The sequence below is a fragment of the Strongylocentrotus purpuratus genome, unplaced genomic scaffold (assembly GCF_000002235.5).
Source record: "Strongylocentrotus purpuratus isolate Spur 01 unplaced genomic scaffold, Spur_5.0 spur5_scaffold_20, whole genome shotgun sequence".
In the NCBI taxonomy this organism is placed as follows: Eukaryota; Metazoa; Echinodermata; class Echinoidea; order Camarodonta; family Strongylocentrotidae; genus Strongylocentrotus; species Strongylocentrotus purpuratus.
This window is the reverse complement of record NW_022145606.1, coordinates 45,731,207-45,749,169: the sequence shown is the minus strand read 5'-3', so window position 1 is coordinate 45,749,169 and position 17,963 is coordinate 45,731,207. Positions and strand designations below refer to the sequence as shown.

At 37.5% G+C, this 17,963-nt stretch overlaps 1 protein-coding gene across 1 annotated transcript; it reads right to left on the bottom strand.

The window, feature by feature from the left end:
• Positions 1 to 2,049: 2,049 nt before the first annotated feature.
• On the bottom strand, positions 2,050 to 17,363 carry LOC115927486 (V-type proton ATPase subunit C-like). Its single transcript, XM_030993486.1, has 12 exons — positions 17,158 to 17,363; positions 13,731 to 13,930; positions 13,064 to 13,149; positions 11,319 to 11,413; positions 10,447 to 10,538; positions 9,456 to 9,554; positions 8,748 to 8,816; positions 8,200 to 8,292; positions 7,720 to 7,813; positions 6,808 to 6,905; positions 5,657 to 5,798; positions 2,050 to 4,735 (listed from the first exon to the last, which is right to left on the bottom strand). Exons 2-12 carry the CDS (start codon positions 13,928 to 13,930, stop codon positions 4,652 to 4,654), a joined length of 1,152 nt encoding a protein of 383 aa, XP_030849346.1. The 5' UTR covers positions 17,158 to 17,363; the 3' UTR covers positions 2,050 to 4,651.
• Positions 17,364 to 17,963: the final 600 nt, after the last annotated feature.

Sequence of the window (17,963 nt, the reverse complement as noted above, 5' to 3'; positions counted from 1 at the left end):
TGCAAATTTTCACCTTTGACCCTTCCCCTTATTCAGATGTCCTGCTCATTCCATGGCTACAACATCAGACCAAATATGGTATCATTATAAAGAGGAATAAACGTACTTTTTAATGTTACAAAACTGAGCGATAATTATCCCATGAAAAGAAAGATATGATCGATCAAACTTGAGTTTCAGAACTTTTTTTGAGGGGTATAATGACGTGCTGTTACACGCCTTTTTTATACAGATTATTGTATAGGACATGTTTAGGTGTATGTTACATAATTATGTAGTGCGACATTATACTATCCTCCTCTTTGTAATTAAATAAACTGATTGCAATAAATAAACCCCTCATAAAGCCCCGAATTTACAAAGGAGTTTTGTAGACAAACCTAGGTTTAAAGATAAACTTGAGTTCTGGTAAAAAAAAGAGAAAATTAATTCTCACAGAATCACCCGAAACTTACACTGAATGTTCAAGATTACAAATAAATGACATGTGCCAAACAATTTTGGAAGAAAATGTATACTGGCTGAGTAATGAGCATAGAAAGACAAGGAAATCAAGGTATAGTACCAGCCCCGACACCATGTGTGTTGTCCCATATATAGCTTTCTGTGTTCAGAGCTTGTTACTTTACCAAGACTCGGTCAAATTTATTATGATTTTGATGACTCCAGAACCTAATTGCAGTGCACACCAATACTTACATGCTACATGATCAACTGTTTCTGATCCTTTCCACACCTTTTCTTTCACAATGCAATCGCATTACCAGTACTAAAGTTTATCTTTAAGTGCGTCATATGACGCGTTTTGACTAGTTTCTAACCAAGGTTTGTCTGACCTTGGTCTAAAACGCATCGAAACGCGTCATATGACGCACTTTAACCTAGGTTTGTCGACAAACCTCCTTTGTAAATTCAGGCCAAAAAGTTTGGAAACTCAAGCAAGTGGATCAATGTCTAGCCAAAAACACGATTGCTAAGGCGAGGATTCGAACCCTCGACCCTTGGATGGAGAGTCAAGTGAATGAACCACTATGCTACGACACCTCGAAACATATGCACTATAAAAGCTAGACTCCACTACTATTATTATTATTTTTTGTGATTTGATGACGCGATTTGGGTGTGTGTTTGCAGCAGGAATTAGGTACCAGCAAAAATTTGTCCGCGAGAATCATGCGGTCTCTAATAAAATTATCAGCTTTCTAGCTTTCAACCTCGTATTTCCAAACTTACTATTATGCGAATTGCTACCCTCACATTGATTTTATTTTCTTACCTTCAACCGTATACAAATAATTCATGTTTGCGTCAGTGCATCAAGTGCACTAGTGACTATGCAATGCACGCTGGTTAAGTCACAGTAGGATAATGAACAAGACTAGTCGAGTTACTTGTTCGTCTCATTAGGGACTTTTAGATTTGCGTGGACTGATACGTGTGACGTCCATTCAAGGCAGTGCATTAAAAAGGACGTCGATCGTAGCAATCCACGTTGTCGTTGTGCAAATCTAAAAGTCCCTATTGTGACTTAACCAAGTGCAGCGCATCATTATCACTAACAAGCTAAAAACATGTATTATTTGGTTCATAAGATGGGTCTACAATATGAGTATAAAGCCAAGAAAATGATGGTTGTCATCACCAAAATGCACTCCTCGTGCATATGGTAAAAATTAATACACGCACACGTGATCCATTTCGACGCATCTCAATGGCCACCTTCTTGAACCCATTTTATAAAATACAATACACCAAGGAACAGGACGCATATTCACTTTTATAACCATATATATTTTAATAACAATACCATAACATTATAATCATATTTCATATATATAGAACTCTTTGAGGAATAGTAATACAAATAAGTTGACTTTAATTACCCAACCATACGAACATGATCAACAAGGAGGGATCAAAATATCTACCTTATGAACGTCTATCTCTATCTCTGAATTTTCCTACGCCAACACAACCATTCTCGAAAAAATAAACTCAAGGGTAATTTCAATGCCACATTGTATACTACTACCCCTAGAAATCATGTTGGGATTATGTAATACGTCATCGTTATGTTCACACATTCCAATAGGTGACGCACAAGGCTACTGAACTTGCCTTAGCTTGAATTTTTCGAAAGTACTTGCTATCGTGTTTGTCCACTTTTTCATCATTTATTCATGAAAAAAATTACAGAAATTTAAAAAGGAAGGGTTCTGTTAGACAGATTCTGGCGACAGTTGCTCCGCTAAATGAATTCCCAAATCCAACCCTGACCTAACACTAGACCTAATTCTAACCCTAATGGTAAACCTAACCTAAACCCCAATTGCAACCCTAACCGTAAACCTATATCTTTGACAAAATCGAGCCCTTAGCAATTGTCGACAAAGCATATATCATATTACTAAGATAAATCCAGGGATCTGTTTCACAAAGCCTTTTTTAAATGACAAATGACAAAATTCAGTGACAAATCTGCTGATAACCAATCAGAAGCAAGGATTTCAGTAGCTTATAACAAAAACTGTCATTTGTCACCGATGACAAGTTTTGTGAAATGGAGCCCAGGTTACTTCTTCATATGGAGAATGTACTATCAGTATAAGTGATAAATACACAATTCCCAATTATGCATAATGAATCCTTTTTCCCTTGATTAATGCATATCAAACCTTCAATCCTTTCTCCCCTCCACCTCTTCCTCCATTTCCCTTTTCCCGACTTATTCTCAATATTCAATTGCTTTGTCAAGTCACAATCAAATTTAAACTGAACTTCTTATTTTTGAGACACTGGAATGTAATATTCTACACATAAAATTGCATAACATCAGGATCAATACAGGCAGTTCCTATTGGATAGTATACACAGATACAGAGGAGGCCAAAATACCTATACACCCTAAAATATGTGTACCGGTATGCAATAGCTATAAATTATAACGTGCATATATGTATATGTAATCTTAAAGCAATACAGAACTGGTGAATTTTTCTGCCCTAGGTTACCTTTTATTGCACAGCGCCATCTCATGGTCAAATTGCCAACAGTGCGTAACCCAATACTTAATTTCCACTTGCAGACGAAGGACTCGATGTGAGAACAAACAGCGCAGCTAGGGAAGCGGGGAGTAACAGGACCATACTGCAACAGCTGACCTGAGATGGCGCTAGAGAGGACTTGCAATCTAGTACTTCTAGTACAGTATGACTTTAACCCTTTGTGTGTCATGGGTGCCATAGAAAGTTGAGCAAAGAGTATGCGTGCACATTCTTTAATTTAAAAAATGCTTAATCTGCCACTGATTGCTATCAGCTTAGCCTTTCTCGCTCTCTTGAATACCTGACCAGTATCATGCTGGCCTCGTCAGTTTTTTTATAATGGTAATGATTCCAAATTTCAAAAGATTTTGGGTCATGTTCTACTCAAATTTAAACCAGAGGCTGACGTGAGACCCTGAATTAGTGGAATACAGACCCTTTGTCTGCACCCATTAATACAATAATAGAGTTACAGCACTTATTGCAAAATGCAAACATTTTGAAAAGCTAAACATACTGTACTAGGAGAAAGAGACATTGCATGTACATTATGAATGAATATAAATGGAAACAGAAAATCATCAGAGATTTTGTTCATGAAGCACCTCTAGCACATAAAAAACTAAAACAAAATTGTAACAATACATATCTTTAAAGATTTTTTTTGGGGGGTGGGGTCCTACTTATTCTGTCCCTGTATTCATCACTGATATTTAAATAAATTCTCATCAATGTTAAGAAAAGTGATCATTTAAATAATCTAGCTTATACCCCTATTGACAAAGGATTTGCAAGACACACATGAACGACATAAACAGGAAAGAAAAAAAAAGCCTTTTGAGATTCAAACTATTCCTCTCAAAATCTGATTATCATATTCTTCAAGTACTGATCCTATCTTACAGACTTCAATGTCCTTTTAGAATTCAACAAAATGATATTTTATTTTTATAATACAGATATCTAATATCTATCTATACACGAAACTGACAGATGTTCAACTATATATGGAAATATAAAGAACATGTACTATTATTGCCCCAATTTGTACAATACATATTTTTCACAGTTTAAACAAACAGCATTGTCTCATTATAATTAATATATTGGTTATTTTGTACAAGTGAATCTGTTATTGGCAGAACTGCCAACATCAAAAATTAGACCACCACATATATTACAGGACTGAACTTTTCATGGAGTTTTCCGACTTTAATTCTCAATGAGAAGCCTTCATCAAGAAGACAAAAAAGTGGTCTTTCTATACAGATGGTCACAAAGTTGGTTTCAGTATATTCACTGATAAATGAGTCAATACTATCAAGAAAACCAAGCAAATAGTTCCAGGTGTCGCAACAAAATATCTTCTTTTCTTAAGTCCATGCTTGTTCATTGGTCTGTGACATCAGCAACGTAAATAGGGTGTATTCAAATTTGCTAGGCAATGAAACAGAATTTGACATAACAAGCAATGCTATTATAAACCTTTCAATTCCTTTTTGGTTCTTTATGCAATGATGTAGATTTACAGACTTGATTAATGAGATGTACTGTGTTTTTATTTAGCTGAAGTTAAAATGTCCACGATGACGACGAAGAGGTCTTGCTCAGTCGCAGAAGTTGATTTGGATAGGATAGAAGACATAGGGGAAGTACTCTGTGTTTGACATTAGACCTGGCATGTCAAAAGCCTGCAGGAAATAAAAATGAGATAATTTTGAGATAAATTTTGAAGTTAAAGAGAAAGCTGAGTTCTGGGAAAAGGGTGAAAAACAATTTGTGAGCGTTATCATTGCTATTATGCAAGTGTGGAAGAACATCAGATAAAACATGCTCCTTGAAAAGCATGGCTCTTCAAATGCCTGGATATTCTAAATATCGCATGTAACATCATAAAAATCTGGACAAATTTTTACAGCACTTGTTCGAGTAGTCCCATATACATCTTTCTGTGTACAGTGAATTTAACTTCACCAAGACTGGGCCAAGTTTCTTATCATTTTGATGATTCCAGAACCTTGCAGTACACACCAATACTTATATGCTAGATGATCAACCTTTTCTGATCGTTTCCACAACGTTTCTTTCACAATGCAATCGCATGACCAGAACTCAACTTTATCTTTAAAGGGACATTTGAGCTCTTTTTTTAAGACCGCAAATGCCTTCAAAGTACATGGTTATTGCTCTTATTCTTATTTGCCACTCAGTTTTTCATTATTTCATTAAAACAATTATTTTGTGTAGCGCCCTCTACACCAAAACTCAACTATCCCTTTAAATGTTGTGAACATTATCATCATAAGAAGTAAGAAAAAATTAAGTAAACATAAACATGTAATGTATTTAAGCCATTCCTTCAATAAAATAACTTAATTCCAAGAAAACAAGACATTACAGAACAGAGGTACAGTCAAACCTGTCTATAGCGACCACCCAAGGGAAACACAAAAAGTGGTCTTTGTAGACAGGTTCCTTTAGTACATGTTTCAATGAGAAACCATTTTCAAGGGAAACAAAAAGTGTGGTCTTTGTAGACAAGTGGTCACTGAAGCAGGTTTGACTGTACAATGTAGAAAACACATTGGATCGAGGAATAACTTTTTACTTACCGGTACACCTTTAGCATCCTTAGTATTTATATTGCTTCCATCTAGATGGCCGTAGAGGGTGTTTAGAACTTCTTTGAGTTTCTTCTGTGTTTTCTTGTATGGCTGCAGTATCATGGGTTGAAAGTTAACTGGCAGACCATACCTAGAAGAGGAAACAAAGAGATGAATTTGATCTAATCTGATAAAAGTCACCTAAATTGGTTTGATCATTCTACGTACTCCCTCAATGCTTTAACATAAACCACTTCTATTGACATCCCAGTCACACAAACAATCCCAAACCACACCAACCACAGACTGAACAACCAAGTTACATTACCTGGGGGTGTTTCACAAAGATCCTAAGTTGAACTCATCTCTAAGTTGGACTTAACAATTATGGAAAGCCGTTAGCATCTATGAAAAATATTTTGTAAAAGTTATTTTAAAAGGCATGAAATGTTGATTCAAATCGTTCATATTTTCTTTTATCAAGGAGATTTCATGTCCTTGATGTGGAATTTATAAAAAGTCCAAAAAAGCTGTGTTTTTGCTTTTTAATTTATTTTATTTTAAAGCTAGAAATGGCTCTCAATAATTTTTAAGTCCAACTTAGAGATAAGTTCAATTAACTTAGGATCGTTGTGAAACACCCCCTGGATTGGCCAAGAATCAATCGGTTTGAAGTCTGTTTGACAATGTGACTGAGGTATAATAGTAATCTGAGCCTGGGGAGTGTTTCACAAAGACTAAGATCAACTTTGAGCTGAACTTAACTATGGCAGGCCGTTCATGCCATAGTTCCTCTAACCATGGTTTCTCAAGGGACGTACAAATCATGTTCACAAACATACAGAATAGAAATTTTTTGATAGTTCATTATTGTAGAAAAATATATTATCTAAAGCTCATAATTGAGAGACCAATGGTGAGAGCAGCTAGTGGCGTGAATGGCCTGCTATAGTTAAGTCCAGCTTAAAGTCGATCTTAGTCTTTGTGAAACACCCCCTGGAGGGCGTTTCACAAAGCCTTTTTTCAATGACAAATATCAGTGACAAATATGTTGATAGCCAATCACAAGCAAGGATTTCAGTAGCTTATAATAAAACTGTCATTTGTCACTGATGACAAGTTTTGTGAAACGCCCTCCTGATGTTTGTAATTGAACCTACCTTAAGACTGATTCTACGAACACCCTCAGTGCCTTGACATGTACCCACGCCTGGAATGCTTCACTGAAGTTGATCTTTAGCCATCGCACGAGTGGGCCCTGCAACACAAGAATGAAATAATGAATGAAGACACATGTAAAACGCAATAACAGAAGTTTCTAAGCTCATGCAAAAAATGAAATAAATAAGTTAATTTTCCTAAATATAGAACAGTTGATGAAATAATTATAATAAATTTATATAGCGCAGCTTTTATACAAAATATATTCAGCTGCGAATACAGATCAAGCCAACCCCACCCATCAGGTCCTGACCTATCACCAAAACTTTGAGGTTTGGGAGCTCTAGATTGTACTTGGTGACATTAACAGAGATCAATATCTATGTGGGGTTTTTTACACTCTTGAAAGAGTGGTTAAATCTAAAACATATGGGTCACTCCATAAAGTTGGGGCAAAAAATATGACGATGTCCATGTAACGTTGGTCTTCTATCACACATGGAAGATGAAATTATCAGTTGAAGATTTTTATGCAATGAATATAATTATAGTACTGAATGCCAGAATCGTTCCAGTTTCAGTTGCTTTTCTCAGTTCAAAATTTTTACTTGATACTCATTTATCTTTTTACCAGCTTTACATGGACACCATATTCATATAACATTACATATACCTTAGGTCTATAATATCGATTCACCATATAGCTTGAGTACTTCTGAAGATAGTTGGCCAAGGTTTTCATGCAAAACTCAATTTGAGCTATAATTGTTACAGTTGATAGGAGACATAGTTTCTCACTTCTGGTATGTCAACAAAGTGCCCCAACTTTCTGGACAGACTCATATCACTCAAGAGTTATTCAATACATTGCATAAGGCATGACAGAATGAGTAGTATGGAAGCTTTCTTACATATTGCCTTTTCTTGTCAGCTGCAAGCTTGTTCAGCTCGCTCTTTCCGGCGTTCAACTCCTCCTCATTGTATGTGAACTCTCTCACCATGAACCTGTGTGGGAGGTCAAAGTTCAAAGGTCAAAGGTTATATTTAGTTAATTCACACTCTTTCATAATCAAGGACCTAGAATAAGAACTATAAATTACCGGGTACAACAAACATCTTTTACCAATTTCTAGACACAAATCCACAAATTATTAAGAATTTAATAGCAACTTTCTTGCACCTATTTTTTTGTTTTAACTTCTGTTTTCCCTGGCGTGTAGTTTGTACTCATCCACGACTTTCTTGAATAATGACAAAACAATTTGACTGCCCCCCCCCCCCCTTTTCACCCTGTCCCATCGCACTTAACCCACTGCATACTAGAATCAGCTGGGCCATGTATAAAGCCTATGGGAAAGACAAAATTCAGTAGTAAATGGGTTCATCCTTACTTGTTTTCCCTGGCGTGTAGCTTGTACTCATCCACGACCTTCTTGAATAACGTGACGCTGTATAAGCCGTGATCATTGTCTTCATAGATCATCCTGCAATGAATAAAAGTGGAGCCGATTATCCATTTGAAGCACTATAGCACATTGTGTAGCATACATTTAAAACCCCAAATGGGAATTAATCCTTCAAAATAGGAATTGGTGGCAGCTATGCACTACACAAATGTGACTATTACTGTTATTATTATACTTGATGAGTTCCAATCCCATTATGGGGGTCATGCATGTTGCACCAGTCCTCTGGAACGAGCTGCCAAGTGACATTCGAAACATTCAATGCCTAGAAACCTTTCAGAAACATGTTAAAACGGTTTTATTTACTCAGAGTTACAAATGATATTATGTTGTTAAAATTCTGGAGAGAGATTTGTGTATTTTGTTTTGTACAGCACATTGAGTAAGTTATTACATAAGTGCGCTTTTTAAGTGTTTATTATCATTATTATTATGATTATCCCATCAAAAGCAAGGATGCATGTTTTACTCACCTTGTAGACCTGGGCACAACCATGTCAGAGAGCTTCTCATATTTGAAACCCCAATCAGAGTACAGATTCCTGCCAAAGAGAAGCAAGGCAAGACAATTAGATAAAGACTTATACAGTGAAACCTGCCTATAATGACCATCCAAAGGAGACTTGTAAGAGAAGTGGTCTTTATAGGCAGGTGCTTTTTATGTACAGGTTCCTTCCTCTCATATTTCATTTCTCTCTCTTTCTCCCCCTTTCCTTTTTTTGTCTCTCTCTCTCTCTCTCTCTCTCTCTCTCTCTCTCTCTTACTCCCCTCTCTCTCTCTCTTTTTTTCTCCCCCTCTCTTTCTCCCCCTCTCTCTTTCTCTCTTTCTCTCTGTCTCTTTCTTTCTCCCCCCCCCCTCTCTCTCTCTCTCTCTCTCTCCTTCTCGGTGTGACCGAAGTAAAAACAAGTACAAATGCACAAGGAAAGGATATGAAAGATGGATTTCAACCTACTTTTAGACCACGACGAGTAGCGTGGTGAGATACTACGACTCGTTGATGAAGTCCTCCTTCTCTCTCTCTCTCTCTCTCTTTCTTTCTCTCCTCTCTTTCTTTCTCTCCCTCTTCCTTTCTCCCCTCTCTCTCTCTCCCTTTTCTCTCTTTCATTCTCCCCCTCTTTCTTTCTTTCGCAGCGTGTCAGTATAAGATAAGGATAAGAAAGATGGATTTAAATTAAACCTACTTTTGGACGACGACGAGCAGCGTGGTGAGATACTCCGACTCGTTGATAAAGTCCTCCTTCTTGACGATGTCTCCAAGATTGCGTGATAATAAGCTCCCTCTGTGCAAAGAAAGGGAATGGCATTCTGTTATCCCATTGGCTACTGATTTATTCCCTTAAAGCTTATCAGTACTAGTTTACAAAAGAGATTAGACTGCCCCGCAAGGTCAATGGACAGGTGGTTATCTCATCAACTCAGCTCTCAGTTAACATAAGAAAAAGAGGATCATTGGGGACCAATGGTCACCAATTAGGCATTGTTTAATATAGAGAGGGCGCAAGTAGCTACAAGTAGTGCAGTGGGCCTTTAAGCTTGAATACAATAGATTACTATCTATATAAGGCTTACTAGTAGAATAATAAATCAGTGTATTCAATATCTGTAGCGCAGTACCCGGATGTCTGACCAATATTGTTTTTGTATTGCTCAGTCATCCAGGAACTTCAACTATCAATATTATTATCGATATCACATCACATTATCACATGAAAACAATGCCATATGTACCGAGGTGAGTCAAATTTGTTATTTCGCTAGTCAGCCTAATATAGATAATAATAATATTACTTTGCTCGTCCAATAGTGTCATGGCTCGAGCAACATATTCTTGTATCACACTCACAGCCATCCAGTATTATATAAATACCGAAGCTGTGACATCATAATTTTTTTGAAGAATTTCTCAATTTGAACTTCATTTTCCGGAGGAGCATCAAAAATAATGTCCAAATGTTGAAAACCAATTGAATATGCTAAATATTGGCTGAGAAATGACCATCTGAATAAATAGAGTTCAATAGGAAATCACTGTTATTTTGCTCTGGTTCATAACATTATGGGATAAGGGAGGCACGTTAATACAAAGTGCAGGCTTCGGTCTTCTCCTTGGACTTGACTCAAACCAATAATTTTTGGGTGAACAAGCTACACCAGCTGAGCCTGTAAACTTACGTGGCTTTCCTTTCCAGTGTTTGCAGGTTTCCCTTGATACTGTTGTACGAGTGAGATTTGGTCTTGAGGTCTCCGTCCATCTGTGATACTTGCTGTACATAGAAAGATCATGTGACAACAAGAAAGGTCACGTGACAACAAGAAAGGTATTGTGACAACAAGAAAGGTCATGTGACAACAAGAAAGATCATGTGACAACAAGAAAGGTCATGTGACAACAAGAAAGGTCTTGTGACAACAAGAAAAATAAAATAAGATTTGATGAAAACGTTTCTTTTTATAAACGTTTTCTATATTTTAGGGGTGAGTAGATGGTCTCCTAACCCGGAGGTCAAACCAAATCAAAACGCTAGTGCCCTTTGGAAAGGCATTGATCCTCATTACAAAGTCCCTCAGAGAGGACTTAAAGCCATCAGTCCTCTGGTTGTTTACTTACAAGCATACACATGCTCTGTTAGCAGTCAGGTAAAACAAACAAACAAACCAATGTGCAAATAGAAATAACCCGACAGTTCCTCTGGCAACACTTGTTCCAAACTTTGTTTGTCACAGAGAAAAGGGCTATGGTTACGGTTGCAATTGGGTCGTAAGTTTGGTTAGGGTTAGGGTTAGGGTTAGGATTAGGATTGCTGTTCAAGGCATGATAGAGAAAAAATAGCGAGATTCACTGAGAAACTTTATAAGTAATTTTCTGTCGATCTGTGATACTTGCTGTACAGAGAAAGATGATATCACAACAAGAGAGAAGCAAAATAAAATTGAATGATAAAGTATTATTTTACTTCAAATTTGTTGATACATTTAAATTAATTTAACAAATAAATGAATTGGAAAATGAAACGTATGAAAGAATGAATGAATGTTACACATACCTTGCTAATGATCTCAGCGATGCTCTTTAGAGGCAGTTTGATAGGATATTTAGCAACATCCCACTGGAATCTGGTTACATACGTGCTCAAGTCCACTAGAAAATGAAATCAAATAAACACAGAATTAAAGATAAAGTTGAGTTCTGGTCATGTGATTGCATTGTGAAAGAAAAGGTGTGGAATGGATCAGAACAAGTTGATCATGTAGCATGTAAGTATTGATGTGCACTGCAAGGTTCTGGAGTCATCAAAATCATAATAAATTTGGCCCAGTCTTGGTAAAGTAACAAGCTTTGTACACAGAAAGATGTATATGGGACTACACAAATGGTGTCGGGGGCTAGTACTACCTGATTTTCTTATCTTTCTATGCTCATTACTCAGCCAATATACATTTTCTTCCAAAATTGTTTGGCACATGACATTTATTTGTAATCTTGAACATTCAGTGTAAGTTTCGTTTGATTCTGTGAGAATTAAATTTCTTATTTTTACCAGAACTCACCTTTATCTGAACACTAATACATGTGTATAATTATACATAGTAATCATAATAATAATAGGCATTTCTATAGCGCCGTCTATCTAGAAATTCTATTCCGAGGCGCATTTATTATTACCCGGCTTTAGCCTAGCTGACATTATAGCGCTCCAGCATTTCAAGGAATTAATTCCTGCCAGGTACCCATTTACATCATATATCCTGAATATGTCATTTGATATTGCACCTATTCCAAGTAGAACTATAAATAAACCAAAAGATATCAGTTGAAGGTAAGGACATAGGAAAAAAGGAATACACTCTCCTGAATATTATTTTAAATTATGCACAATATGCAATTTATAACTGTTACGTTAAAAAGATTGTCACTGGTTCTGTTATTTACCCAAAATTACCTGCATGCTTTGTTTTTTCAATTCAAGTCGTTGCTAAGATTATTTAAGGTATGAATGTGTTTGCAAAGAAAATGATACTAAGCTGGAAGAACTGTTAAAAATATGCTTTAATTTTTAGCCAACATTAATTTCCATTCAATCATTGAGTAATCTATGTAATTATGTATTGAAATTATGGAAATAAAAACCTCGCTTGAGGAAAAGAGAAAAACATGATATATATTAACCACTGATGGTACGACGCCAACTCACATCTCCATATAATTGCTACAAGAGAGTATATTTTAAAGAACCCTCTCACCCTCACCCCCCCCCCCCCCCCCCCCCCCAGGGATGCCAGTCAGTTTTACTCACTGGGCCTGAAAAGAAGCCAGAACACGTTTAATCCCCATATGTGGTGTACAATAAAAAGCCTGAAATAGGAAGTTGTCAGGGCCTGAAATCAGGCAAAAGCCTGAAGACTGGCATCTCTGCCCCCCCCCCCCTCTCTCTCTCTCTCTCTCTCTCTCTCTATCTCTTCCTCTTCCTCTCTCTCTCTCTCTCTCTCTCTCTTCCTCTCTCCCTCTTTCTCTCCCCCTCTCTCTCTCGCTCTCTCTTCTTCTCACTCTCTCTTCCCCTCTCACTCTCACTCTCTCTTCCTCTCTCACTCTCTCTATCTTACTCTCTTTCTATATCTCTCTCTCCCTCTCACTTCAACTCTCTCTCCATTGATATATCCTTGCTATTATAAAAGAGTACATTTTAACCCCTTGCCTACTGGAACCGGGCGGCTCCTGTATTAAGCCTATGTGAATGTGAGAACTCAGTAGTCAAGGGGTTAAAGCACCACAATGATGATGATGACTTACTTCTGTTAGCCATGAGATTCTCTGCCAGTCTGTCCTTCTGATCTTCCAGAACTTCTCCAAGATAGTGAGCAAGCTTGTGGGTGATACTGTGAGAGGGGGAGGGGGGGGGGGGGAGAGGGGGAGAGAGAGAGAGAAAGAGAGGGAGAAGAGTGGAAGGGGAGAGAGAAAGGGAGAAACAGAAAGAAAGAGTGAGGGGAGGGAGAGAGTGAGAAATAGAAACAGAGAAATGACACAAGAGTGACAAATGAAGATAAAGGAATAGAAACACAAAGAAATTTAAAGGAAGAAATGGATGAAGAGATTTCAGATATATTCAGTACTGAAACATTGTTTTTCATATCACTTTCTGAATAAAAATCAAGTTTCTCTTCGCAATTGTTATGTATTCTTGTGTGTTTGTTTTGCTTAGTATAATTTGGTGTTGCTTCTTATCCAGAGCTAAATTGCATTGATGCCTATCTCCAGTGTTTTTGCATTCAGGAAATAAACCATTTTAACTTAATTCTCGCTAGATGTTTATAATAACTTCTTATTCCCTCTAGAGGACACACCACTGCTTCCATTTACATGTAACTCCTAGTCACTAGTACTAATGTGCAATGTCCTTGAAGTTTTGAAGACCACATACATGTACAGTACATGTACAAGTAGATGACACTGTGCTTACTTATCTACATAGGAATCCAGTTTCCCCAATTCATCTGAGAGTCCAACCAACGTGTCCAACGTTCCGACTTTCAGGTCAGGGATCGGGAACTTGAAGTTCAGCGACAGATCGAACCTCACGGTGGCGCCATTCAGTCTCTCCCATGTCTGCTGACACGTCTTCTCGCCCGGCGCCGAGATCAACCAAAACTCACCGCTCATCTGAAATAAGAACATTGAAAGTTGATAAATTAGCTTTGAAGGAGTGTTAAAGCGGGACTGCACTACTTGCAGCTACTTGCGCCCCTATATAGCAAACAATAGCTAAGCGGTACTCATTGATCATGTCTACTGACACGTCTTCTCGCCCGGCGCCGAGATCAACCAAAACTCACCGCTCATCTGCAATAAGAACATCGAAAGTTGAACAATTCGCTTTGAAGAGATGTTAAAAGAAAAGGTTGAATTCTGGTAAAGGTTAAAGAGTATCCAGAACTGAAAACAAGATTTGCTCTTGAATCTGATGTACAGTAAGGGGTCCCATGAGGCTATACTGTATTAAGCTTACTATACTGTATTCAAAATATGAGCTTCAAATACTACAAGATTTTGCACTTACATGTACTGTAAATACATTCTAGTGAACTGTAAGAAGTCTTGTTGAGTCCAGTTAACACATGTACGCACTTGCATAGAATAGGGCTCGCACAGAACCCAAGCCAGAACTGGGTTCTGTCACTTCTGTGCGTGACCTATACGCAGGGTTTTGATGTTATCTTTATTTCTTCATACTCTGTAACCATTTATCTGTATAATGCCCAATTAAGTTTTGTTAAGTTGAAGAAATAAATTCTAGCTGTATACACACGAAATATTGCAGTTGCAATGCAAAACTTTCAAACTTTGCTAATCTACAGTGCATCTGCCTGGCCTGAAGTTCTACCGTAAATTGGTCTGGTAAAAGACTAGCTAGCTTGCATGGTTGAGATTAAAACTACCGTACTCTAACTTTAGAAATGTAAGTTAGGTGGCATCGATAGATTCGATACACAATGCACATTTTTCACAAAATTGCTAAGCTACTTTCCGGTAGATTTAGAATTAGATCTTGTAAATTACTATTGAGCTTGTACATGTATGATTACTTCTTTTAAAGCACACTGCAGTTACATGTATATTAAAAGTTATGAGTTGGCCAGTTGGCCTGCAAGTACATGTGTATTCAGTCCAATGCCACGCTTTTGAAGCATTGCCAACTTGCTTTCGTCTGTAGAACATAATTAGGTCTGGTAAGAGACTAGCTTGCTTACAGTATGATTGAGACCAAGAGTACAGTTAGAGCAATGAGATTTCCTCTCTCTTTCTGTCACTTCCTCTCTATCCATGTCATTATGACAGTCACAGCAAAACACCTAACATTGAAAATCGTTTTAAAGGGATCGTTAAACAATGTTAAATCTGAGATACATGGCCCTACGTGTTATCAGCGTCTGTGATATGATGTAATATTGAAGCCCTAAAAAAATTGCGCTTGAAAATGATCAGGAAGTGCCTCTAAAAAGTAAAAATCTTTAAGTGACGGACCGGTTTTACCATACTCGTTTCCCCAGTGGACTGTACATGTAGTGTTATGAAAACTGTTTGGCAAACGGTTTTCAAAATTTATAATTCCAATCATAAATATCTTGATAATCAGACAGACTGATTATCTTGATAATCAGATCGGCTTGTACAAGTCATGGGGTTCCTGACTGACCTAAAGGTTTATAATTATCATTACAGCATGAGCTAAATCCAGAATTTTTATTCAGAATCTGAGACAAAGTTACTGATCCCTTTAAACCTGAAACGTACAGTATAAAAAAAACAGCAATAAAATCATTGAAGCAATTCCTTCCACGATATGAAATTATGAATGACCATTTTCATTTGATTTCATTTCCAGGAACATACATGTAAGGAGATAACAATAATAAAGAATACAAGAAAACGAATTACAATAATAAAGACATGGGAAATTGATTTTCAAAAGGTTAAAGTTAATAAATTCTGCTTCCTGCAATATATATGTATAGTGTTGATTATATTTTCTTCTCATTCTTCACTTTACAAGATAAAAGTAACATAATAATAATAATATTAAATTTTTATATAGTGCATAATACAAATGTCTCTTAGCGCTTTTAACATTAATTAAACCTTAATAGTGTAATTGAGTACATGTTTGTAAATGGAAGTCTACACCTGTGATAAAATGCTGAATATAAATTTCCTTCTAATTTTGTTCCGCTTGGTTTTCATCCAGAACTCATATTTTTTATCTTCAACATTTTCATCTCCACTTCCATGTTCCTATTTCTTTTGAAAACTTCCCGTTTCATTCCTCATCCACTCATTCTCTTTAACATGCTTAACTTTTATTACAATGTAGATCTTTATTCTCCTATTCCCTCTCCTCATAGTCATAGTTCAAATGTACTTTTGTATCTCTTCTTCTTCTCTTCTTCTTCTTCTTCTTCTTCTTCTTCTTCTTCTTCTTCTTCTTCTTCTTCTCCTCCTCCTCCTCCTCCTCCTCCTCCTCCTCCTCCTCCTCCTCCTTCTTCTTCTTCTTCTTCTTCTTCTTCTTCTTCTTCTTCTTCTTCTTCTTCTTCTTCTTCTTCTTCTTCTTCTTCTTCTCCTTCAACTTCTTCTTCTTCTTCAACTTCTTCTTCTTCTCTTCATCAAACTTCAGTATCACGACGACCAAGTGATGCATGATAAAGTGCAACACAAACAGGTAGATCTCATATGAAAAGTTGGAGTAACAGAACAAAATGAATTTTAGATCTAAAAAAAGAAGTGAAATAGATCTAAGTTAGATCTAAGTGAAGAAGTGAAAAAATTAAATAAAATTCTAGAGTCTAGAGTGCTCTAGATCTAGAGTCTAATTTATATTTCTAGACTCTTTTACTAACAAGCATAAAATGACGAGTAAATGTTCGCCACCTGGAAATTTCATTGCAAACAAATTTTATTCAAATAATTCAACCTCAAAATAAGGCAAAATGGATCTTCGACCTGTCACTTCACTTATAATCACAGAGGCTGTTCACACCGGCAGAGATAGCGCGGTCTAGCGCGCGCTATCTCTGCGGTGTGGAAGGTACAACGTCGTTTCGGTCCGCCCAACAGCGAGCCACGGCGAGCCAAAACGGCGTGCCAGTACTGGAGCACCTCTTGGGGGTGGTCCACGAGAGATAGCGCGGCCTAGCGCGCGATAGAGCGCGCGCTAGACCGCGCTATCTCTGCCGGTGTGAACAGCCTCTAAGTCACGAGCACAGGCTCGCGCTCGCTCCACCGGCAATCCAATTCACTTCGCTGGGGCCGCACCCCGACAACTTCACACGGCATGACACTACTGAAGCCCCACTGGCCACTCACGTCAACATGTCAACGAGTCGCATACTTACGGTCAATAATAAAGGTCAAATAATTAGAGATATCCCTTTATAACAGCAAAATTGTGTAAAGCAACTTCTTCCGTCTCTTTAACCCACTTTACACGTGAATCATCCAGCTCAATCCTGTAACATTCGAGTTTTCCAGCCTATATTTATTCTCGAATGATGTTAGATCGCAAGTCCCATGACCTGTAAGAAGTGACACGAAAATATTTCATTTCATGATGTGCGCACGTCAGAGTGCAATTGACAAATGCAAAGAAAACACTGCTGTGCAAACAAATGCAGCGCCGATGCATGGGGCCACAGCAAAATAAAATTGAATTCCTAGATGTTTGTCCCCTCCGCAGGGGCGTAGACAACGGGGGGGGGGGGGGGGGGGGGGATGAGGGGGATGCATCCCCCACCTCACAAGGTGGGGGGGGGATGGCATGTACAATCATCCCCCCCCCCCAGGTTTTGGGAATGATATTTGCTTACTTAATGAGTCATAATGATGATAATAATAGTATTAATAATAATGATAACAATTATAATATTAATAATAATAATAATTATGATGATGATAATAATAATCCTCATCATTATTGTAATTGTGTTAATTGTTATTAGCCGCATTCACACGGTGAAAGCCAATTCAGACGGTAAAAAAAAGAAAATCTTACAAGTATTTTGTGGTTATCTTGTGGTTTGGAAACCACAAGATTAATCAGGCGCGGATCTACGGGGGGGGGGGGGGTTAGGGGGTTTAACCCCCCCCCCCTTGGGCAGCCCAAAAAACGAACAAAACAAAATATAAGAAAAAAAAAAGAAAA